This window comes from Mastomys coucha, unplaced genomic scaffold, assembly GCF_008632895.1.
Source record: "Mastomys coucha isolate ucsf_1 unplaced genomic scaffold, UCSF_Mcou_1 pScaffold15, whole genome shotgun sequence".
NCBI classification, from domain to species: Eukaryota; Metazoa; Chordata; class Mammalia; order Rodentia; family Muridae; genus Mastomys; species Mastomys coucha.
Genome location: NW_022196897.1, coordinates 117,111,680 through 117,136,458, shown reverse-complemented (window position 1 = coordinate 117,136,458; position 24,779 = coordinate 117,111,680). Strand labels below are relative to the sequence as shown.

General features: G+C 50.4%; 1 protein-coding gene and 1 long non-coding RNA gene across 4 annotated transcripts; one reads left to right on the top strand and one right to left on the bottom strand.

Moving 5' to 3' along the window:
• Positions 1–6,640: 6,640 nt before the first annotated feature.
• Positions 6,641–8,258, bottom strand: LOC116090967. Its single transcript, XR_004118857.1, has 2 exons — positions 8,095–8,258; positions 6,641–6,875 (listed from the first exon to the last, which is right to left on the bottom strand). It is a non-coding gene; the product is annotated as an uncharacterized LOC116090967 (long non-coding RNA).
• Adra1d (adrenoceptor alpha 1D) lies at positions 7,311–24,516 on the top strand. 3 transcript variants are annotated; one of them, XM_031371964.1, is made up of 3 exons: positions 7,311–8,779; positions 23,243–23,658; positions 24,172–24,516. In XM_031371964.1, exons 1-3 carry the CDS (start codon positions 7,687–7,689, stop codon positions 24,283–24,285), a joined length of 1,623 nt encoding a protein of 540 aa, XP_031227824.1. In that variant the 5' UTR covers positions 7,311–7,686; the 3' UTR covers positions 24,286–24,516. The 3 variants fall into 3 exon arrangements, with proteins under 3 accessions (XP_031227824.1, XP_031227822.1, XP_031227823.1); XM_031371962.1 differs by having other exon boundaries at positions 23,243–23,733; XM_031371963.1 differs by having other exon boundaries at positions 23,243–24,516.
• Positions 24,517–24,779: the final 263 nt, after the last annotated feature.

Below are 24,779 nucleotides of genomic sequence, written 5' to 3'. Positions count from 1 at the left end.
AAGATAATGGAAACACAGAGGTGATGGGTAAATGGGATTTTCTACTCCCAGTCCCACTGTTGGGCAGGATTTTTATCACCATCTTACAATGAGTAAATGGAACAGCAAAGCGATACTGGACTAATCCACAGAGAAAAAGAGCAGGGAGAATTCTAGTGACCCAGAGAAATCACTCAGAGAAGACTGAAGGAATCCAAACCACTATCTTTCTCTTTTCTTTTTCTTGGAGAAGTTTTTTTTTTTCTCCCTTTATCCTTCCTTTTTCTCCAAGGAATAACTACTAAGGGAAGGTCCTCCTCCCCTCACTGACTTCTCCAGAGACTGAATCTTGGCTCAGGAAAAACGGAAATGGAAAATGGTTTCGGGCCATCTCGTTCCTGAACTGGAGTATTTCCATCCCAGCTGATGCTGTCTCATCCTCCGTAATTAGGAATAGAGCTATCCCGGCCTGCCTGGCCTCACCATTTGATCTTTGATCATTGCCCCTACATGGATTAGCCATATCTATCTGTGTTGGGAAGGCTCCTCCATTAGCATCTGCTGCTCCTTTTAGGAGGCCGAGAACTTGTCAAGTCAGCAAAGCACATCCCTGGAACTTTCACTCACCCCAGACATTTACCACGAGGTGTGCTCCTTACCTCTCTCAATCCCCCATCTCACAAGGGGGAGTCAGCTGCCTTGTGTGTCAGTCACATTTATTAGGGGTTATGAAGATCCATGATGTAATGAGAACCATGCTGAAGCATGGAATTAGTGGACCAGAATAAGCAGGATGGAGATTCCCATTGGCATGGGGTAGACCCCATAAGGAGAAATTTCTCCATGGAGGTTAAAATAGGGCAAACTGATCCCTCAACCTCTAACTCTTTTACAGATGTGAGAGGGCTGGAACTGTCACCAGCACATTCCCAAATGACATTTCCCATTCTAAATATGTATATATGTATATATATATATATATATATATATATATATATATATATATATATATATATATATATACAGCTGGATATGTGTATATGGAGCCTAATTCAGAAGGAATGGCCTCATGTAAAATCATGAACATATCTCTGGGCCTAGATGGAATATTCACTGGGAATCAGAGCAGCCATTGTAACTGATCTTTTCACAACATGACCCTCTGGCATTGCCCAGCTCATGCACAAATCTGTTCTGCCTACAGCTCAGCAGCATGGGCAGACTGGGGTGTTAGCAAACCCATTCTCTATTCCTAAACATACTGCTAAGCCACTTTTCTTCCTTGCATATATGTGGTATGTAGAACTGTCAGGAACTTAAACCAATGTGCTGGACTCCTAAAATGTTCATGTCATCTTCCATACTGTGTTTGGATACCAATGTAGACAGTCTTTAAGAGAATTCTGTCTCTAGCAATAATGGTGTCACACCCTGGAAGCAGTGGATTCTGCGGTCCTAACCAGGTAAGAGATTTGCCAGGACCTGCTCAGCTGGTCCAATCCTACCAGATTTGGAATAACTGAGAGTCTCACTGCACTAAGGCCCTGAAAGTGAGGGGTTACCTATTTCAGATTTTATGACCTACTCCAAGGGATTCTACTGGATCTTCCACTTTGTCCCATACCCTGCTTCCCAGACTATTTGCTCTGAAGAAAGTAAAAGGAAATAAAAGAACGTCTCTTAGGAGCAAAGGAAAACACACAAAGCTGCAAACCAAACCCCCTAAGTGTCCCCAGAACAGTGGACTGCTTGTCAGCTTTAAGCATCCATCTACTGTCCCCCTCTTCCATTTCCACTCTACTGGAGATATGGTAGTTTATTTCCAACCCCACTGAATTTAGTCAAATATCATCAGAAACAACCAAATCATAACTGGAGTCGTTTCCTCCAGCTCCTGTTGACATAACTAGAAATGAAGAAGCGACTCAGTACCTCCTATTCTTCAAACCCATCATCTGAGAGGCAGCCGACCCAGAGCACGGCACTCTGCTGTCCTTAAAGTGGGAGAAGGAGGTACTGAATTCTTAGCTCTTCATGCAGGGCCCCTGCTATCCAAAGTATGCATCCAAAGAAAAAAAGGATGGAATAATTTAAAAGATCAGTGCAGTGGATTGAGTATGCTCAGTCAATGGAAGAGGCACTATTAAGAGGTGTGGCCTTGTTGGAGGAAGTGTGTCACTGTGTAAGTAGGCTTTGAGGTCTTTTAGTGCTCAAGCTCCTCCCATTGTGGAAGAGAGACCTTCCTCCTGGCTGCCTGAAAAAGATACTCTCCTCCTGGTTATCTGAGGAAGACAGCCTCCTCTTAGATGCATGCAGATGAGTTTCCTCCTGGCTGCCTTTCTCAGCTCCTCCTCCGGCATCATATCTGTCTTCATGCTGCCGTGCTCCCCACCATGATAATGGTCATAATGCCTTCTCTATCAACACTGTCGTCATTTGGCATCCTGACTCTGGCAGTGCCAACCAACCTATACCATCCTCACAGGAGAGGCACGAGTCCAAAACACCTCGTACTCCACATGACTTCTTATAGAGTCCCCTCAAGTCTGCTCAATGGGGACCTGAGTCCAGAACTTGTCAACCTTGATGGCAATTCCTTGGTGAATCAAGCTGCTCCCTTTTGATTTCTAACATTCCAAAGGGATCTAACAATGGAGAAAAGGATGCACACTGATTCCGGAGAGCCAGCTGAGTCTGCTCTGGGTGGCGGCATGTTAAGTGGAGTCAGAGCTTTCCAGTTCTGTCTAGCCTTGAACGAATAAAGCAACAGCCTTGACCTAAGTTACCTGGGTTTGAGAGTACATGACTAGAAGTTACTCCCCATCTTTTTTACACAAGGAAGCAACAATGGCCACCTGCAACATACCCAGAGGCACAAACTGACAATTTGCTGAAAATGTATCAGATTATAACAGAAACTCCAGACTCACAAGCCTATCAATAACACTAGATGTCACTCTCTCACCTGGGACTACAAAGGAAAGCACACCCTAAGACTGAAATGAAGCAAGAGTACTGGCTAGTCACCTTGCCACTCAGGGCAAGCCTCATCCAAGAAAACTGAGCAGTACAGGACTCCTGCCTCTGTCCTTGGGCTCCTGCTCTGAAGAACTTTCTTCTGCCCATGACATTCAGCCAGCAAGACGGCCCTCAAATGGCCTGCCCTTGCACCTGAATTGTATACTCTGCACCCACACCTGAAAGGCTTCCTCTCTGATTCCCTACATATGTTCTCTTACAACTGTAGAAGCTCTCTGCCTTCAACTTCAGGACAGCTTCTCTGAACCCTGAGGCCTCTTTAACCCTTTCAGAAACATTCTGTAGCATGGTTATATAAAATGCAAAAAATGGGACCTGATTAAAATTGAAATCAAACAACCAGTTATTTGGGGCTGAAGAAATAGCTCAGTGTACCGGTAAAGTGCTTTCTGTGCAAACATGAGAACTTGGGTTTGGATCTCCAGTACTTTCATAAAATCAGGTGTAGTGGTGTGACCTGAGACCTTAGCCATAGAGTAGCAGAAACATGTGGATTTTAGAGCTGACCAGCTAGTCTAGATAATCAGCAGGCTCCAGGTTCAATGAGAGACCTTGTCTCAAAAATTAAAGTGGAGGCTGGAGAGATGGATCTGCAGTTAAAAGCACTGGTTTGATTTTCAGCATGCACATGTTGGCCCACAATCATCAGTAACTCCAATTCCAAGATATCCAATACCCTCTCCTGACCTCTCTGTGCACTGAATACCCATATACATAACCCACAGCAAAAATACTCATATACATAAAATTAAAATATATTTAAAACAATTTTTAAAATAAATAAAATGGAGAAACTATTAATAAAGTCATCCCAATTCAATCTCTTGCCTCCTTACACATACACCCATATGTGCACACACATGTACACAAGACACACACACAGACACACACAAAAAGAAAGAAGAAGGCAATTGTCCCAGAGAGTTGCTGAAGATTGTACAGAAAGAATTGCTGAAGTTCATATAGTAGGAAAATTCCAGTATTTGCTTCCCAGGTATGAGTTCCTATCAGAATTACTGCCCTTGGGAGGCCGTGTGTGTATGTTACACTTCGCTTGCCAAGGGCTCAGCTCTTGTGGATAGAGTTCAGTGGATGGTTGGAGGATGGGAGAAGAGGAAAGTTCATGTCACACCACAACTGAGACTTTCATTGCTCCTATTATCCCACCATTTGCAACAAGGAATAAACCAAGCGCCAAGTTCATACACATGACATTTTCAAAACATCCTCCAAAATCTCTATGGCCTTGCTTCCAGAAGCCAAGTCAAGGTAAGGAAGAAATGGTGAAGAACTAGACAGTGTTTTGAAGATGTATTTGTGCGTGCACTTGTGTGTGTGCCTCCATGAGTTTATGTGCACCGTGTATGTACAGTTGCCTGAGGAAGCCAGAAGAAGGTATTGGGACAGGAATTAGAGGTAACCGTGTGCCACTTGTGTAGGTGATGGGAACTGAACCTGGGTTCTCTGGAAGAGTAGAACTCAGTCTGGGCACTAGAGCTGATAGGAAGGTGAGACTGAGAGGAGCAGAAGCCATTGCCTAGGTGAAGGACAGAGGTGGCTTGGGTCGTAGCAGGGACATAAGAGCCTGTCCCCTGTCTGGTAGGCAGAGAAGAGCCTGAGCCTCATGCCACCTTCAACCTTGGTCTGCAAAAGGTCTGGAAAAAAGGAATTCTGGAGGTTCTAGAGCTTGGGGGTGGGGGAGAGCAGAAAGAACAGGAGTTGTCAGTTTCCTGTACTAGCTAACCTGAGGCTCAAGTCCAAGGGTGGGGAGTGGCAGGGAAAGAGAGGGGACTCATCTCTCTGAAAAGAGGTCACCACAGTAAAGAGGCTGGGATAAAGCTTGACACCTTCCCAGCATGCCACTCACAACCACATCTTTGCTTGGATTACCCATAGGCATTGCAAATTAACCATTCCAAACTAAACTCACCACCCCCAACCCTCAACCCTCAACTTGTCTGGTTCCTTGTGACTACAGAAACATTATCCATGTAGTTCCTGTAGCTAGAGACCCAAAGCCCTCCCCTGGTTAACTCCCTCCTACACATCTAGCCAGTTCTGCAGATGGTTTGTGACTCTACCTTTTCTCTACATAATTTTTACCTGCGATCAGGCCCTGATGGTTCCTCACTCCAATATTCATCTCCACCCCGGAAATGCTTCCTACCGGTCTCTCATGTTAGCCTCTCTAAAGGTGATGATTCTGCTTTGGGTAAGTCCCCAGCACACTCGGTCCTGTTGCAGTGGGCTTTTTGTGTCTCTTATTGGATTGGCAATAATGGTAGACAAGTAGCTAGTGTGGGAAGCTGTTGCCCTGGTAACTAAAGTCAAAGTGCCATTGTCTGGTTAGCCCTCTGGGTTTGGTGCAAAACGGAGGACTCCCTTTACCAGCAGGGCTTCTTCCTCTCTCACTCTAACCCACACACACCTCTACCTTCAAAATATCATAGAGCCTTGCTTAAGATTATAGGTTCAACTTCCTTTCTCTTGATAAGAACCTATTCAGCTAGCACCTGAGATTCCTGGAATGCCTCTCCATGCTAATGAGGCTTTTTGGTACCTTTAGCCTTCAGTCAATAACATTTGCCCACCCAGATATTCCCAACCCATTAACCCAAAACTACACAGCCCATAAGTAAAGCTGATGTTTGCCCGAGGTTGGTCCCTGTGTGTCATAATTTCTGACATACTCACAGGGCTTTCAAACCCTCTGTCCTCTTTGCTCCATTTACCTTCATGGACCGATATGGACGGGCCATCCCCAAGGGCAGGGAGGGTCGCAGGAGGTCATTCCAGGAAGCATGGTGAGGTGATTGTTTTTTAGACTGGGGGTGCTTCTCTGAGACTAAGCCACATGGCCCTGAGGTTTACCTGGGTTGCACAGGAACGTCAGAGGCATCTGTACCCAAAATGACTCTCACACGAGATTCGTGTTTTAGTCTTGCACACAAGTACACACTTGCTCTCCCAAAATGGTTGGATCATTCCTTCACCAAGCTCCCTGGTCCAGGAATTCAGACTTCAGAACCATCCCAGATAGGCTTCCGATCGTCCCACTCTCATCATCTTTAGATGCTTCCTGCAGGGAGCATTAACATGCTTGGCTTGGCTGAGGATGCAGCTCCATGGTAAAAGGCTTGCCTTACATGCGCAAGGTCCTGGACCTTCAACCCTTCAAACACATGCATACATAAGTGTACGTGTGAGTGTGCACAGGTCCCAGCCCTCACAATCCCACAAAATGATCTTGTGTCTCTCCCTATTGGTCCTGTTAGTTCAGTGGAAGGCTCCTTCGCCCTTCCTTTTCTTTCCCTTGCATCCCTGCTTCCTAGCACCCCCATCCCCTCTGCCCTCTGTTCTTTGTGTTCAGGTGTTAACCCTACTAATCTCCACTCTTCTGAGAAGTGTGGGCACTACTCTGGTGGCACTGCTAACACAGTGAACCTTACTCTCATTTTCACATGTGGGGAACAAGGAGGCACAAGGAGGTCCAATGGCCAATAAGGGCGGAGCCTGAAAGGTGGAGGCAAACTCCTCTGCTCCCTCCCCGTTAAGCACCCTGCAGTAACTTTTCCCACCCTCCAGAACTTGACCTTTTCTGCCCAGAGGGAGTCCCGAGTACTTCGAGTAGCAACAGGAAGATTTATTCCGACTTCTGATGCAGAGTAAACTAGCAGAGCCAAAGTTGGTATTATTCAGAGTGTGGGCAAGGTCCTAGGGCTGTGGCCACACCATCTGGTCTCACGCCAGTCACGCCCATCTTCAACCCATGCCCAAGCATCTTGACCCCTTCAGAGCTGTCTCAATGCCACCATCGCACCATAGTGGGCTTTGAGATCTTGGGCTGGCCAGGTGCCCTAGAGAAAAGAGGAGGGGCATCAGACAGCATCCAGGCTTTCTCAAGTGGCAGCGGTTTTTTGTTTTTTGTTTTTTTAACCATCCAGCCCTGAACCTACAGATCCTGGGCTCTTACTGCTCTCTGGCGGCAGAAGCCGGGAACCCGGAGCCCCGGGGAATTGCACCTTGTACACTCCGCTAGGGCAAGGGCAAGCAGAGAGTGACCGCAAGTCTAGAGAGAGGAAAGAAGGCAGCGAGACGCGCTGGGGCAAAGACCGGGGTGCAGGAGAGCTGAGGAAAGGAGGACAAGGGGACAGCTAGGGCAGAGGACGGCCGTGAGCACCGGCGAGGACCCCCGCAGCCGCTGGACGCACGGAGCCCCTTCGCTGACCCGCAGCTTGCGCTCGCTCCGGCCGCCCCCTCCTCCCTCCCGGCCGCCCCTCCTCCGTCCCGCCCCCGCGCAGAGTCCCCAGCGCCGCAGAGGCCGCCGCCTGCACCGCCGCTCCCGGAGCCGCCGCTTGCCGGGACAGGCTTGGAGAGGGGAGCAGAGAGCCCGCCCCGGCCCTTCTTTCCTGGTGACTCCGCAGCCAACGCCAGAGCCGGTTCCTTCACCCCACCGTTCCTGTTGGGGACCTTCACGGACCGGTGGCCTCCGCCCCGCTCTCCCCCCAGCCCCGCTCCCCTGCGGCCCCTCTGCCGCGGGAACTCGGGCAGGACCGACGGGACCGGCGCGAGGGGCTGGCTCGGGCGCTGCGGCGATGCCCGCGGGCTCCCTCCCCGCCACTTGCTCGCCCTGTGCCTGGGCTCGGGCCCCGACGGCTGCGCCGTGAGATGACTTTCCGCGACATCCTGAGCGTCACTTTCGAAGGACCCCGGTCGAGCAGTAGCCCTGGGGGCTCCGGCGCGGGCAGCGGAGCTGGCACGGTTGGCCCCGAGGGTCCGGCGGTGGGCGGCGTGTCGGGTGCCACGGGCGGCGGCGCTGTGGTGGGACCCGGCAGCGGTGAGGACAACCAGAGCTCCACGGCAGAGGCAGGGGCCGCGGCAAGCGGCGAGGTGAATGGCTCGGCGGCCGTCGGGGGGCTAGTGGTGAGTGCGCAGGGCGTGGGAGTGGGTGTCTTCCTAGCGGCCTTCATCCTCACCGCTGTGGCGGGCAACCTGCTCGTCATCCTCTCGGTGGCCTGCAACCGCCACCTGCAGACGGTCACCAACTATTTCATCGTGAACCTGGCGGTGGCTGACCTGCTACTGAGTGCGGCTGTGTTGCCCTTCTCGGCCACTATGGAGGTTCTAGGCTTCTGGGCCTTCGGCCGGACCTTCTGCGACATCTGGGCCGCGGTGGACGTGCTGTGCTGCACAGCCTCCATCCTTAGCCTCTGCACCATCTCTGTGGACCGGTACGTGGGTGTGCGCCACTCTCTCAAGTACCCGGCCATTATGACAGAGCGCAAGGCCGCTGCCATTCTGGCTCTGCTTTGGGCGGTGGCCTTGGTGGTATCTGTGGGACCGCTATTAGGTTGGAAGGAGCCAGTGCCCCCGGATGAGCGTTTCTGCGGCATCACGGAGGAGGTGGGCTATGCAATCTTCTCTTCCGTGTGCTCCTTCTACCTCCCCATGGCAGTGATCGTGGTCATGTACTGCCGCGTGTACGTGGTCGCGCGCAGCACCACGCGCAGCCTCGAGGCGGGCATCAAGAGGGAGCCCGGCAAGGCCTCCGAGGTGGTTCTGAGGATCCACTGTCGCGGCGCAGCCACTAGCACCAAAGGAAACCCGGGGACACAGAGTAGCAAGGGCCACACCTTGCGCAGCTCGCTCTCTGTAAGGTTGCTCAAGTTTTCCCGCGAGAAAAAGGCTGCCAAGACGTTGGCCATCGTCGTGGGTGTCTTCGTCCTGTGCTGGTTCCCCTTCTTCTTCGTCCTGCCGCTGGGTGAGTGATTCCCTCACTTTAGACCCTTCCCCTCTGGCCAGTCTCTGCCTGGATCCAATCTATGGGTTAGATGACCCATAACCTAACTATGGAAGTTTATCATCAAGTTCCTGTTCGTTTACTGTTGGAGAGAGAGAGATGGTTGGAGAGAGAGAGGGGGACTCCTGATACTAATCTGTTTTTCCTTTTACAGGCTTCTCGATCTTTCTTATCCTTTGTAGCCATTACAATGGTCTTGCTTTAGTTCCTTGGAAATCTGGGCAAACATCAACCTGTATTGCATGATCAGCAGTGTGTGTGATGCCTATATATACCCATCTCTGGAAACAGATATATTGTGGGTGAACCCATATGCATTCTTTCATTCACTGGCAGACACCAGAAGTGCTGCTTTTTCCAGTAGGCATCCATTCGGTTGGCCCCACTGGTATCTGGGAGAGCCCCGTGGGCTTTCCCTTCTGAAATCTTCTCTTGAAGGAGTTGCAGGAGGGGTCCTGTGGGGGTGGGAAGGACAGGATGGGAAGTCTGTCTAGTGGACAATTACTATTGTTGCTAGTCATTTACAGAGTGAACTAGTTCCCTTACAAGGGCCCTGCAGTCCTGGGGGGAGGTACAACTGTTCTCAAGGGATTCTTCTCAGCCCCTGAGCCTCTCTGAAGGCCCTGGAGCAGGGCCCAAGGGCCAAACCAGCTCGGAAAGGAGAAAGGGGCAGCATGTCTAAGGCTCTTCGCTCTGAGTCACTTTGCTCAGGGCTGCAACCTCTCCGGGTGCAACCAGGGCCTCTCCTCCCTTTTCCCCATCTGGTTGCTTGAACCTGTGAGACTGAGACTAAGTCAGAGAAGAAACAGCGGCCTCCCTCCCCATGCCCTTCAAGTCTCTATACACACACACACACACACACACACACACACAGAAAGAGAGAGAGAGAGAGAGAGAGAGAGAGGAGCCACAGTGACTTTTGTATATCATAACTCAGTTGTGTGACCCTTTTACAAGTCCCTGGATGTTCTCATACTTCTTGGGAACAAAATCCAAACTGCCTTCCATAGTCTACAGAAGGTAGCCTTCAAGTTTATTATTGTCCATACTGAAATAGGTCACTATTAGTATTTACAGTAGGACCACGGGCATGAACTGAAGGAATTCCCAACAGATGTCCTCCCATCTGAAAGGGGCTATTCCAGGAAGGGCTACCTCACTCTGTCCTGCCCTGACCCTCAGTAGGTTAGTTTCTTGCCAAGCCTGTTACCTATCTCTGCTCTTCTCTTTGATTATCTCAGTCTGGACTGGCCCCAAACCTCTTACCTAATTCCCAGACTGTGGGTCTCTGCTTAAATGCCCCTTTGGCTTGTGTTTCACACCCTCACTGGCTTTCCAGCTTTTCTTTTCAACTGTATCGTTACTGAACACAGAGCAGCACCCAGAATGGTGCCTGGCATATGAGAAGCTATATTGTTCTTCACTGGGGCACAGACCCTGGTATCAGGCAGTTCAAAGCCCAACTCTGTCTCTCACCAGCTATGTAGCCGAGAGCCTCTGTTTCTTCATCTTTAAGTGAGGGTGGTGATGGTGGTGATAACCCTGACCTCGACACATGTGAGAGCCAGTAAAGTCTTACGCATGGATGCAACTGAGACGTATGTGAGTGTCATACACTGACCCCTAGCTCAGGTGAAGGAATAAACTCCCCTCTTAAAAATCATCCAGCCAGAGTCTGCTTGGGAACTGGAGAATGTGAAAGCAGTGAAGTTGGAGGAGGAGAAAGATGTTGCAATGACCTTTGTGCATGCTCCCCCCCCCACCTCCAAGGCCACCCCCCACAGCCCCGCCCTGGCCTTGCTTTTTGGAATCTATTCAAAGGCACCTTATTCCCCGACCTGTGTATGTCTTAGCTCATCCCAGTCCCTACAGGGGATGCTCAGCTTGGTAGAAAATACCACCTACCATTTTTACATTTTCCTTTAATTCTTTTAAATTTTTTCCTGTTACAGAATAAAGCACAAATGAGGAGAAACTAACATAATAAGCACCCATGGGTCTGTGATCACCCACACTGAGCATGTGCCGACCTGGCCATGTCTACCTTCTATCCCCTCTCCTTGCAGCTTTCACAGAATAGATGACAGCTGAACTCAGTGCCCTCCTTCCTCTTCCACCTCCCCAGAGAGGATGCTGGCATTTACCACTCCCATGCATGTGTTGATGCTCAGACCACAGGCATCTGCATTCATTTCAAACTGCAGCACTGTTCTGTGTGTCTTCAGAACCTGTACCAGTGGCACCCACTGTGCATCTCACTCTTCAGTCTGCTCTTTTCATCCAACACTATGTCCTTGAGATGCATGCAGTGTGGAGCCATTATTAGTGCATTTGAAAGTAGTGCATGGTGTGCCGATCCAGTCTCCTCCTGCATATTAGGTTATTCTCATCTTTCATGGCAGATGAAATCAACATAGCAAAAGACTGCTACTGTTTTCTGAGGCCCAAGTCACATGTTCCCATCTTGCAGGAAATCATGTCTAAATCTCCGTGACTCTTGCTCCTTGTTGGCATGCACTGCTCTTTCCCTGTCCCTGTATCTCTGCTGCTCCTCCCACATGCTATGGGAGCCTTAAAGATGCCTATATCTGGCTCCAAGAAGGGATTGCATGGATGTATGAATATGCAAAGCTATTAAGTTGCATGTTTTAGGATGTGCATGCCAACTCAAACTCCTGGCAGAGCTTAATCCTGAGGAGCTGGCAATAATGAGCAAACAGGACGGATGCCAAGTAAAGAAACAGAATAGTCCACTCTGCCCTATGTAGTTTGGAAGGCAAAGAGGAGGGCAGAGGCTGCTGTGGGAGAGAGTGGCCTGGAGGCTGTTGAGTCAGGAAGGGGGCCAGGAGGCAGAGACATGCCCTAGGCTTGTGAGGGAAGATGTACCCTTGAACGACAAGTCTGAGCTGTGACACTTTGTGGGAAATATGGCCTTCTAGGGGCCAACATATCTTACCTTGGAGGTGCTAGGATAGAGGCTTTAGGGGATTTGGTCAGAGAGGTTTGGGATAAGGGTTCTTACATGAGCATGGGATCTAGTCTCCCAGGAAGACAGCAGGAGAAGGATGGAAGCCAGGGGAGCATCTATTTAGAAAGAATCAAAAGGAAGTCAAGAAAGACAGCTGCGAGAGGAAAGGGTACAGCTGCACAGGTGGGAAACCTTCAGGTCCACGTGAATGTGCCAGCTGTGACAAGCACCAGACAGAGGTACTGGGAAAGCACAATGTGTGTCTATAGAGGCCAATGGCTATAGAAATGAAACAACCACATGGCCACTATCTGGGAGCCACTAGCAGCCCACAGTGCTCCCATTCACACCATTCACGTTCAGGAGACCCAGAAGCAATGCAGATGTAGCTGGTGAACAGAGACACCAGCTCTGTTCTGGTGGGGTAGCTAGAGCTTGAGGGGAAAGTCTAGAATCCCAGAGGATGCTGGAACAGAGAGCTGTAGACTAGGACCTACCAGCCCCAGCAGGCTGGCAGGTCATAGCAGATGTAATCCGAGCACTGAAGATGCCAAAGCAACCTGCTTAGAGAGACCTTGTCCCCTTCAGAAAGAGCAGCATGCTATTCGTCAAGCAAATATCCTGCAAAGAGGGATCAAAAACAGATGTACTGAATTGTGGGGCCTCCTGAGAACAGATGCCAGGCATACAAAATCATAAAGGTCCCAGATAAGCGATGGGACATCTTATTACATCATTTTTGTCTGCCTCACTCTCTCCATGAGGAATAAGCATGGGGCATATATTCCACAGAGAGAGGCAGAGGGTACTTAATGAGAACCTTAGACATCACCTGTCTGGTACTATATACAGCTCCAGGCAGCACAGGAAGGGAGCTTCCGGTGCCACTGCTGTGGGTACACACCGGCAGCCCTTGCCCCAGTGAATGGCCCCAGGCCTGTCTGCCTTCTTGCTGTGCATCTGTTCCAAGCATGGCAGCACCACAACAGGACAGGGCTGAACTGGGGAGTGCTTCCTGTTCACTCTCAAAAGCATTCCAAGTCAGACTGGAAAAAGTACAGACATAGCCTGTATGGGGAAAAAAAGAGCTCTTGACAGGCCAGCCAAAGACAGACACATTTCCTCTGGTCCTAAGCAAGCTGTCATACATAGGACTAGATGCCATGAAGAACATCATAAGAAGCTATATAAGTGGACCCTGGTTATTTCAGTGTGTGTGGGCAAGGGTAGCAGTCAGAGCCACGACCTAGGACTTCTCTGAAAAGCTTCAAGACGGAGGATAGCTAGCATAAGGGTACACTGCCAGGACGGAAGTGCATCTGATCAGTGCTCCTGTCACTGGGGCATGTGGTGCATGGGTCTGCTCACCCCCAGCCATCTAGGATAAGTGTTTGGTTAGACGTAAGGCAGCCTCTCCTACATCCCCATTATGCCAAAGGGAGCCGGGGAACAGGGACCCCAGGCCCTCGCAACCACCCAGTTGCAGGAGAGTATCTGTTATCTTCAGGGAGCCTTTGGGAGTCATACCTGCCCTCAGAGTCTTCAAGGCTCCATGATATATATGGCAGGTGCCCCTCAGTGAGGCCCAGAAGTAGGGCTGGAAACCTCCACATACAGGACCTAGCCTTCCGATGACACTGACAGATCCTAGCTTTTCATTTCTGTCTCTCTGGGTTTTGACCAAGCATCACTGGCTTCTGCTGGGATGAGAACTGAACCCTAAGAGTTGTGCTGCAGCACTGAATTACACCCCTCAGACCCATTGCTAGCCTCTCAATGCCACCACCCAGGGCAGCTTCAGAGGCTCTGACAGAAGTTCACACAATCCATCCAAGCCCATGAGCCCATTCTGCCATCTCGGAGCCATAACCAGGCCCCTCTTTCATAGCCTGTCTCCATAGTACAGAGAACATCTCTGACCCTCAGACATAGTTCATTGCTTGCCCCAGTGCACTATGCTGTCAACATTCGATGTGCATCTGTGTGAGGCCTGAGGAATCTTACCTGATAGGCACAGAAGAGCGGCAGTGTTGGTGGGAGACCCAGGCTCTACAGACCTAGAATGGGCAGTCTGTGAGAAAACATATCCAGAGATGAAGCCCAAACAGGAGAATGGAAAAATAAACAATTTATTCATAGACTAGATTACTATACAGCAAGGAAAAATAACAAGTGAATTTTATGGATATTCTACTGGGCAGAGTTAGCCAGATCAGGAACATAGTGTGTACTATATGATTCTAAGTGTAAGACATTCAAAACCAGGCAAAATCCAATCAGAGTGAGAATTTAAAAAAAAAAAAAATCTGGATAGTGGTTGTGTGGAATGGGGACAATGAATGCCAACTGGAAGTGAATGCTAGAACTTTCTGTGGTGCTAAAAATTTCCTGTGTCTTGCGCGGGGACAGACAGGCACAAGTATCGTCATCATGTTATTATATTTAAGGTGTGCACACTTTACATTAGTGCATGCAAATCCAAAACCTGGCCTATGTCTGTGTAGCACCTTAGCGGAGTAGGTGCTCAGCAAATCTGTGCAGTTTGGGCAAGTGATAGGCCTGTGTCTTTGCATGGCCTGCATCCCAAGGGTCTGGCGGGGCACAGAACAGCCCTCAATCATTCCATTTCACTTTATCTTATCGGAGTATCGCGGTATCTGTTGTTCATTCTATGCTAAAGTCATAAGCGTGCCCACAATATTATTAACTATAGGGACAGTGGGGTACAGCTGGTTCCTAACACCTGCCATCTTACCAGGCTTTAACAGCTCCTGTTGAAAAACTCGAGGTACAAGAAGAGATATCCATGCTCTGGTATTCAAGACGCTTTCTAGTGCAATGGTTGTGGGGAGGGGCATCTGCCCTATTGTGTGGTGTCTGTGAGTTGTGTGCCTGACCACAAATTGTCTTCAGAAACCTTTGCGAAGCCTTCGGGATCCACGTGTGCCCTTGCTTTCCAGGCGACTGAGAGCTTCAGGCTTGGCTGGTACTCTTCCGGCCCCAGGCCTGGCATTCACTGTTTCTCTTTAATGGTAAGATGATGGTTAACAGACCACAGTGTGAGCTCTCAGCTGCTGACTGACACTGTCATCTCGTTTACCATCATCTCTGGTCCAGATTCAGGTTCGGGACAGAGCTAAGAAATACAATACTTTTAGGAAACCCAGAAACACTTACCATACCTAAACATTAGGGTCACAAACTGTCTCCCCCACTCTCAGTCCTGGTCTAGTCATCAGCGAGGCACCATTGCACTGAGTCTGCTCTATGATGGCACCTCACCCTCCAGACTAGATTGATTTTCCCTCTCCTCTGTCCTTTCAGGGCTTTGTTGGAGTCCCTGTGTCCACCTTGCTCCTCATTGTAGTGGATCTCTATGTCTGAGTCCACCTGCTCTGTCCACCATCCTTGGCTCTCGTTTTGTTGAGTTCAGCCTCAGCCTACCCCTCACCTTCCAGTCTCTAACCATGCCTCCCGTTCCTGAGAGCTAACCAACCCCATGACTTAGCACTTTGTTTGCTGGGAGCACTTTTAACTCCTTCCCATTTCTTAATCCTGTGAGTCTCAAATCCAGAACTGGGCCCACCATTCTCCCAGGTGGTACAGTGGTATTCTGATTAATGCATTATCATTGGCTCTGGGGTGAGACTGATTTGTAGCATCTGCCCATTCCTGTGGTATCAATATCCTCACCCTAGCCAATTGTCATGTTATTGAAAAACACAAACACCCAGGTTATAAGATTCTTGAGAATGGAACAGTCAGCTTTAAGAGCCAGTACAAACCATTTAGCTGAGCATGCCCAAAAGTTATCAACTCTACCTAGCTCTCTGCCCAGGGACAGCTTGAGGGGTGTTCTCGGGAGCCTTTGTAGGTTCCCTTTAGCTCTAATTCTCCTAAGTTCTTTTCTTTCTAGTGGATCTGCTTCTACCACTTTCTGCCAGCCTTCTGTATCTTCCGTCTCCCTTCATACATGCAGCACATAGACCTACCTAGAGCTGTCTTAAGATATGTGCCCCCCGACCCCTGCATGATGACTTCCTTTGCTCTACCATCTGTCTCACTGGTATCTTTCCTCCCTTATAGCTACAAGTAACATCCCTTGTTACTTCCTAAAGAATATTCTGATACTGGTTCTCCTCCTCCTCCTCCTCTCTTCCTCTCCCTCCTCCTCCTCCTCCTCTCCTCCTCTTATTCCTCCTCCTCTTCTGGTCAGCATGGTCTCCTCTTCAGCCCACTCAGGGCTAGCTTCTCTCCCCCAAGGCACACATCTGCCTTTGGCACTGTCACCAGTGGCAACCTAGTAGTCACACTCCAGGGTGCTTTCAAGTCCTTCCATCCTCTCTTGTTGCGTCAGCCTTGCCTCTTGGACTCTCAGCATCCCTCAGATCTTACCCTATATCCCACTCCTCTGGTGGTAACTTCAGCCTCCTTAGGAGGTCCTTCTTTCCCCTCTGATCCCCATTTAACTTCAGGTCTACATTCCAGGCCTTCAGACCATATATGAATTTCCTGTCTCGCTGTAACAAATGGCCATTGGTTTAATAAATCATCTTCTGGGGTTGAAGGTCAAAAGTCCTCAAATCAAGGTCCTGGCAGGGCTGTCTCCCTGGGGGATCTAGGGAAAAGATGTCAGCTGACCTTCTGCGGTCTCAGAGACAGCTCTTGTCCCTCCTCTTTACACGAGTAGTATCCACCATCACATTACCCCCCTGAATCTCAGCCCCTGCTGGGACCCTTGTGCCAATCTGGCTTAATCGCAACAGCCATGAAAGGTCTGGACATCCGGAGCCCTCATTCCATCTGCACTCCCACACCTGACACCTCTCTCTCTCCTTGGGGTCACTTTCCGAGCCTGCTATTTACCATCTTCCCACACGGCAAGTGGCATCTCAGCACCCTCTGGTGCCCACAGCCTGAGCATCAGCCTCACTTCCTCTTCCACCACAATCTACCCTCTGAGCTTTTCTCTCTTCAGCCTGTCTCATTTTCCCATTCCCACTGCCCCGCCTAAACAAACCAGCCAAATATCACACATGTCTTCCATGCTGGCTACTGTCAACCTTCCTAGCAGGAGCTGACCCTCCCTCACAGTGCCTCGAGGTAGTGCTGCTGTGCGTGTGTGAAAACTGACAGGGAGGCTGAATAATGTGACCAAAGTTCCCAGCTCCCTCTGGGTAAGGTCTAGCATTGGAACCCAGGCACTTTGGCCCCAGAGTCCTTGTTATTATTGCTTACCTGAATGAGAGACTGGGTTGGGCCAGGGTAAAATGTCAGTCTGTAGCCATGTTTTCAGCCTTAAACATCACCCAGTCCCTCAGCCCCTACACAAATCACCCTGGCTCTGTGCCTGATGTCCTTCTGCACCAGCTGCTGGTCATGAGGAAGATCTGAGCATGCTCATAGAGCATAGCTTCTTCCTGGATAGCCTGGCTCTGACAGACCAAAGCTGAAACCCCATGGTTCCACTGGGTATTGGAAGATTTGCCTTCCCCACTCTGCCAGTGACGAAACAGAACAGATGTTGGCTCTGTGCTTGGGCAGTGTCCAGGTTGCTCAATGCTGGGACACCCGCCCATGGTAACCGCTTCCAGGAGGAACCTTCTGTCCTGGGCAGAAGCTTCTATCCTGCACAAACCTAGGAGCACTCTCAGTGTTGTCCAGAGAGGCTTCTTCTTGGAACCAACGCAGCCTTGATGAGCACAGGGACCAGTGGGCAGACCTGCAGACCCTGTCACTCAACATGTCTGAGGCCACAGATTGGAGCAGGGGAGACCAGTAAGGGAGTGACACGGGGGGGGGGATGGGGGGGAGTAAGAACAGGACCAGAATGGGAGCATAATAGGATAGTCAGAGGGATGAGAAGAGAACACGACCACAGGAGGTCAGAGACTGAGAGCCGGGCTCCACGTCCATCATGCACTCTGAGAGCTGCCGTACCATTTCCTCTGTCCTTCAGGCCATAACAGGCCAAGGCCAAGGTTCTTTGCCAGCTCTGGAGAGCCCAGTAGTCCTGAAGTAGGCAATCTTGGAGCCTTGAAGAACATCTGGCCCATTCCTGATCTATCTCAAACAAGAAGACTCTACCAGCGACCCTTCACCTCAGTGCCCTCAATATGCCCTTCTGTGTCCTCTTAATCTCTGTGGGGTGCAGATCTTACCTAGGCCCCCTCTTCCTGACAGCCCTCCATGATTTTCAAGTGTTTCTTTTCACTCTACCCCGCTTCCCTCCCTCTCCTCTGCAGCCATCTGAGCTTCTTGGATTTTTCTCCACACTCTGAAGTATCCTTGCTGCCTCAGGACCTTTGCTCATGCTCTTTCCTTTACCCAGAATTCACTTCCCCAAGATGAATGTCTAGCTCCCTCCTCACCGGGCCCCCCTTACAGGTCCTCAGTTCAAGTACTTTATCAGAGACATTTTGTCTGGTTTTAAGGGACAGAAGTCCAGAGTCTCTTGAAGAGAGGGACCAGTGTGAGAGCCACCAAATGACCAGATAGGGGGCATCCTAGATTTGTGTTCCTTCTCTCCTGACCCTGCTGGTGGGATGAGGCACGAGTATCAGAAGATGGCAGGTTTTTACCTCCTTGGATCTCTCAGCCAGAGGACTAGTATGCTCTCCACAGAGGTCAGTAATGGAGGGAATGCAAAAGCAGGGGATGGGGGACACAGCCTGATAGTTCATGGTCAGCCACAACTTATGCTCAGGGCTGGCTGTGAATGCTGACAGCCTGCCAAGGACATGTTCCTTTCTGGGGATGCCAGAAGAGGCTGTTCATCACAGAGCCTACCCCTAGGCCTCAGAGCTGCCCATCCTCCCCAGGGCTTGGCCTATTTGCTCGTGGCTCTCCCTGTCTTACCCCAGATCCCAGGAACTCCTCCTCAAGCCTGCCCTTCTGTTCCTTAAGAGATAACACTGGTCTGGGACAAACCAGGTTAAAAGGAGCCCCTGCCTTCATTGGCCCAGTGTGTACCAGGCTGTGCCAGCCAGCACATCTACCTACTGACCAGACAGATGCTTTTAGGACTAGTTGTGTCCTGTGGCAGGACACTAAGCTAGACCTCTTACACCACATCGGTGTTAGCATTGCAGGTTCTGTGACAAATCCTGTGACAGCTAACTGAAAAAAGGGAGAGCTTTCTTATTGGGTCATTGCTTTGGAGGCTGCAGCCTGATTGGCTGGCCCATTGTTTGGGGGCAGGTGGTAGGGCAGCATGGCATGGCATCAGTGAGTGGCTGGAAAACAGAAGAGGAGACACACACACACACACACACACAGAGAGAGAGTGACCTAAATCCTCTAGCTAGTCCCTACTTCTTAAAGGTTCCACCACCAGCCAGTAGCTGCATGGACTCAGGGACCACACCTTCCAGAAAACTAGCAACCCTCATACAGGACTTGTGGGAAGGTAGGTGGGTGCAACCAAGCCAGCAGGATGGAAACTGAACAGAGGTGTGGGTAGGGGGCTAGAGGGAGGCCCAAGTAGGAGGACCTCCTTGTATCTGAACATGAAGCCAGTGGAAGGCACCACATGTGAAGCTGTCACGTCTTACATACTGCTGGGTGTGTAAGAAGAACATCAGGGACAGCCATGCATAACAAGAGAAAAGCAAGAGAAGGGAGGCCATGACAGAGAGCAGAGTGACCACATAGCTCATGCAGATAGAGAGCGCCAGAGCAAGGCTGTGGCACTGGGGGGCTGGAGAAAGGTAGAGGCTATGGCTGGGCAGCACACAGTAGCTTCCTAGGTAAAAAACAACTTCTAAAGCAAGTTTGCCCAGCTGGACTTTGTGCCTGTAAGACATCAGAGGACGATGTTCAGGATGGGAGAGTGAGCCCACCAGAACCAACGAGGAGGGCGTCCCAGTGCTAAGAGCCTTGGCCCCACAACTCCCATATACCCATTGAGACGTTCATAGCCTTAGTCTGTACTGGGTTGCTATAACAACAATTGACTACTTCATAAGGAAAAGTTCTCAGTTCTGATAGAGGGGAAGCTCAGACAACGTCATCATCCGTATCTAGGAAGAGCTTATGGGAATATCATAGTATGGAAGAGAAGCAGGAAGGGGAATGGCTGGGAATAGAAGGAACAGGTATGTGAGGTGGACTTGCTTTGTATCCCAGTGTCGTGAGAATTATCCCAGTCTTACAAGACCTGGCCCAATCCCACCAGACAGCATTAACCTGTCCATGAGAATGGAGCCGCTACAACCTACCTATCTTCCACAAGGCCCCCACCTGTTACACATTGTCCCACCTCAATATGCACTGAGGACCAAGCTTCCATGGCACCAGTAACAGAACTGATGCACTGAAGGGAGAAGGGCAGGAAAAGCAGCTGGTGGGTCCACCAGCTATCTCTGGCAGACTAGGGGGGCATGATGATGGCTGAGAAGGATTCGTTCACTGATGCCCCTGCAGCACTGTCCCGGCAAGTGCCTATCTTCAGGGGTCTTGGGACAGCTCCCCACCCCACACATATCATGAAACATGGAGAGATGTGCCCTACACCCCTTCAGACCCAAGATCCTTGCAAGGTGTATGAGCTGCAGAAAAAGCATGGAGAGAGGGGAGGTACAGGGAGGTGGAGCTGGAGCGCTCCAGGCAGATGTGACATGGTCCACCCCAGCCACCTGGGACCACAACAAGAAATGTCATCCAGAACCTGCTGCCCGTGGAATCTGCCACCTGCAGCAAAGAAGCCTGAATGTCCTAAGCAGTATGTCTGCACACAGAGAGTAAGAGCCAGTTGTTACAGTGGGACCCACCCATCTCCCTCAGACCTCCAGTTTGCACAGGCACACTCCTAAGTACCTGCCTGCATCTCTTACCCACAGGCTTCCATAACTTACTCGTTCTTGCAGTTCATCCATGAAGCAGGCAGAAAGTGGAGAAATTTAATAGGTGAAGAAATCAGCTGGAGGATGATAGGGATGAGTGTTAGGTACCCACATCCCCCCGCCCTGCACTGGTGGGAAAACCCAGAGCGCCCCTTTGGGGTTAAGCCTCAGTTTCCCACATTAGCAACTGACTTACCACCATCCCTCTCCCTGTGTTAGCAGCTACCTAAAGTGTTTCCCTTTAGATTTGAACCCTGTCTCAGAGCTTGCTTCTGAGAGAACTCAAAGTAAATCAGACCTCAAGGGAAGCAGAAGGCAACTCTTGGGGCTGGAAGGCTGCCTTTGAATCCCAGCCCCTTCATGTGTGAGAAAGGAATTCCCCGTTCCAGGAAGATTCTCTGCACAAGTCAGTTGTGCATAAATTAAAGTATCAATGTTTGCAGTAAGACTGGGACAGCACTAAAACATGGCATGCTGTCCACAGATCTGAATAAAACCAGGCTGGCAACAACCCCTGGACAACATAGCCCACTGATGTGTCAGCCACAGCTCAACAGAAAAGATGCCCTCTGAGTCAGAATGGTATTTCCAGCATTTGGCCTGACTTCGCAGCCATTGAGGGATGCTATTCTTGAGGGCGATCTTCCAACAGGACAGGGTCCTTCAGGCATTTTCCAGAGACTGCCTAACCCTTCTCCAAGGGGAAATAAGCCTTATTGAGCCCTGTGCCCATAATCCCACCATATTTCAGCTACTGTTTCTGACCACTCTCTAGATAATAGACAGTAGGTCCTTTCCCAAGTCTGTGGTACCTCTCTGAAAAGCCACAGAACAGGGGAGGGGTATACTAGGGGTGGGTGAGTGGGTGGGTGGGTTGTTTGGTCAGTTGGTTTGCTTGCTGTCCTAGGAATTGAACCTGGGGCTCTCAAATGCTGTATGAGTTCTCTAGTACTGATCTATATACCTCTAGCCCAACACATTTCGATAAAAATCCTGCTAAGCACTGAGCCCTGAAATTTATGAATCCAATCCAGAGAAGCATTATTGTCTCCAGTTCACAGAAAAAGAAAGTGAGACTTTCTGGCTAAGTAGCTTACTAAGGGTAGCATGAGCAAGTGTTAAAAAGCTGGTCAGGACAGCCAGGGCTACACAGAGAAACCCTGTCTCAAAAACAAACAAACAAACAAACAAACAAAAGCTGGTCTGTGTGGTGGGTGCTGGCCTCTCCTTCCACTGTCTCTTAGTGTCAGGAACTGTTTCTCCACATGGGTAGTAGGTGCTATGCAAGGGCCTCTGCCTTATCCAGGGAAGAAAGAGCAGAGAGAAAATGCCACAATTTGTCAAAGAATACCATGCCTGGTCTTCTCTGTCTCTCAGATACTATAAGCTTTGTCTAGAATGAAGCTTTTACTGAGGATGAGGCAGATGAGAAGATGGCCTCTGAACTGTACCTTTGAACTCAGTCCCCTTTCCCTGAGAATGGCTTTCTTAGGGTCCATGTTGGGGATACTAATGGAGATATTTGTGGAAAACAAGGTATTAGTGTGCCCGTTTGCACTTCTCTGGTGTTCTGTTCCCCTGCCTAAAACCATTCCAGTTTTTCCTCACAAGTTTCCCTGGGACAGTCCTACAGGGCTACAGTTTCATAACCATGACTATTGTGCTATTGAAGTGGAATTCTGGACTGTGTCTCTCACAGGCTTAAAGATACCCAGAGCTCCTAATTCCCCACAGAGGGAAAGCTGTGCCTTCATTCAAGGCCCTCCATTATAGAGCCTACATGAGATGTGGTAAGTTCATCCTACAGGATAGCCACGGACTCTGTGCCTGTCCCATCCTGCCTGAGTCTGAAATGGTTGGAAGCTGTCGCTGAGCCTTCAGTCAGCCTCATGTCCCATAGTCACACTGTCACCCAGAGCCAGCACCATGTTTCATGACTCTTCTACAGTACCCAGCACTGGGCAAACCTCGCAGTTTCTATGTTTAGGCAGTAGAGTACACTGCAGAGACAGAGTGCCGTAAAATACTGTTTGTAAGATTGCAAACGAACTCATGTTGCTGGGAAAGGTTGTCAAAATTTTACGTGAGACATGTAGCAGAATCATGCTTCCACACCAAGGTCTTAAAGAACAAGAGCTGCTGGTGTCCTCTGGAGACTGTCCTCAGCAGAGAGACCTCCACACAGACGGGAGTAAGTAGGCGCCACAGCAAAGACGGGTGCAGCCGATTTCTGTCCGTCTCTGGGAGGTTGCTGTAGTCGCCTGACTCATAAGCTCGGCAAATGACAGCCTCTGTCCCATCTCGGGGAACATTTAGGGACATTGCTTCCACTTTGGAGCTCAGGGCACACGGAGTCTCCAGTTTCTATACAAAACTGGCTGCATGTGCCTCTTTCTGGTAGGGATTTGTTGTGTGTGCCCAAATAGTTTTCTATCAGGTCGGACTCGGGAAAAGAAGGAGATGGTCCTTTTTCCTCGTCTATGTCCATAGTGAACACTCCTGCCCCCTTGATAGCACCTACCTCGTGACTCAGCTTCTGAGGTCCGCAGCAGTCCTTTGTCAACCTCCCTGCTAACCCCATCAGTTAACTACCCTGGTCTCTGTTCCCCGCAGGCTCTCTGTTCCCGCAACTGAAGCCGTCAGAGGGCGTCTTCAAGGTCATCTTCTGGCTGGGCTACTTCAATAGCTGTGTGAACCCGCTCATCTACCCCTGCTCCAGCCGCGAGTTCAAGCGCGCCTTTCTCCGCCTCCTGCGGTGCCAGTGTCGCCGCCGCCGCCGCCGCCTCTGGCGAGTCTACGGCCACCACTGGCGAGCCTCGACCGGAGACCCGCGCTCCGATGGCGCCCCCAGCCCGCGCATCGCGCCCCCAGGGGCTCCTCTGGCCCTCACTGCACGCCCAAGCCCAGGCTCCGCAGACACGCCGGAGGCGCAGGCTTCGGTCTCCGGCCGTCGAAAGCCAGCCTCCGCCCTCCGGGAGTGGAGGCTGTTCGGGCCGCTGCAGAGACCCACGACCCAGCTGCGTGCGAAGGTGTCCAGCCTGTCCCATAAGATCCGCTCTGGGGGCGCGCGGCGCGCGGAGACTGCGTGTGCCCTGCGCTCGGAGGTAGAAGCAGTGTCCCTAAATGTTCCCCAAGATGGGGCAGAGGCTGTTATCTGTCAGGCTTATGAGCCGGGCGACTACAGCAACCTCCGGGAGACTGACATTTAAGGACCAACACTCAGGCTGGGGAAGGTGCTGGGGCCAGGGGTGGAGTGCTTTGTGGGATGATGCCTTCGGATCCAAGACTCTGACCTGGGTGATCCAGAGCAACCAGAGCTGGACCTAGGGCGGGAAGCACTCCAAAGGTAGTGGGTTAGGGTGCCGACTGCTGGACATAGTTGTCCAGAGCTCTTCCTGAAAGGGAAGGGCTGCAGGGATCACCCTTCTCATCCAGTCTCAGAAACTCTTTAGTCAGTTCCTGTTGTCCAGGCAGAAGCCTTCACGTATGGCTTCCTCCCCTTGGGGAGGAAGACGTACAAATTCTTGCTTGGTTGCTCCCAGGGACAAGATCCGTGGACAGTTTCTACTCCTTACTGCCACCTGGAGGAAGTCAATGGACCTACCATAGGACCTTCCATACAGCAAGCTTTGGTGGCAGGTTGGATGTCGCCATAGGAATCTGTTATTTTCAGCCCTGGATCCACTGCCCCCTTCCCCACACTCCTAACTGTATGAACCCCTCACCATACCCCCGCCCCGGGGCCTTACTGTTTACACTGTGTACATAGTTCATTGTGCCTGTCTGTGCCCATCACTTCTCACTGGGATTCCAGGCTGCCAACAGGGGAGAGCCTTATTTATCATTTTGAGACTTATTTATTGGTAAGAGTACTTATATTTTGTTCAGACTGTGCAAACTGTCCATCTTTGGCCTGTAATTCATATAGAGCTTCCTTCTTCTGAAATCCTTAGACGGTCACTGGACAGTATGTTCACCTTGCTGGTTTGTGGAGGGAGGGACATATAGGTCAGAAAGATATTTTGGGAGCTGGTTCTCTCCTTTATCCATGGGGTCACTACTGTCCTTTGGATCTTTTAGCAAGACTAAGGAAGCTTAGAGCTTTGTTGTCTTTTGAAAGTCACAGAAGCACAGACTTTCTATCATCCCC

What these genes read in the sequence shown, in the direction of transcription:
- Adra1d (XM_031371962.1), top strand. Translation starts at nt 7,687, where the DNA reads ATGACTTTCCGCGACATCCTGAGCGTCACTTTCGAAGGACCCCGGTCG. An exon ending in CTTCTTCGTCCTGCCGCTGG is followed by an intron (nt 8,780 to 23,242) that starts GTGAGTGATTCC and finishes TGTTCCCCGCAG; the next exon opens with GCTCTCTGTTCCCGCAACTG. An exon ending in CGTGTGCCCTGCGCTCGGAG is followed by an intron (nt 23,734 to 24,171) that starts GTAGAAGCAGTG and finishes GGTTGCTCCCAG; the next exon opens with GGACAAGATCCGTGGACAGT.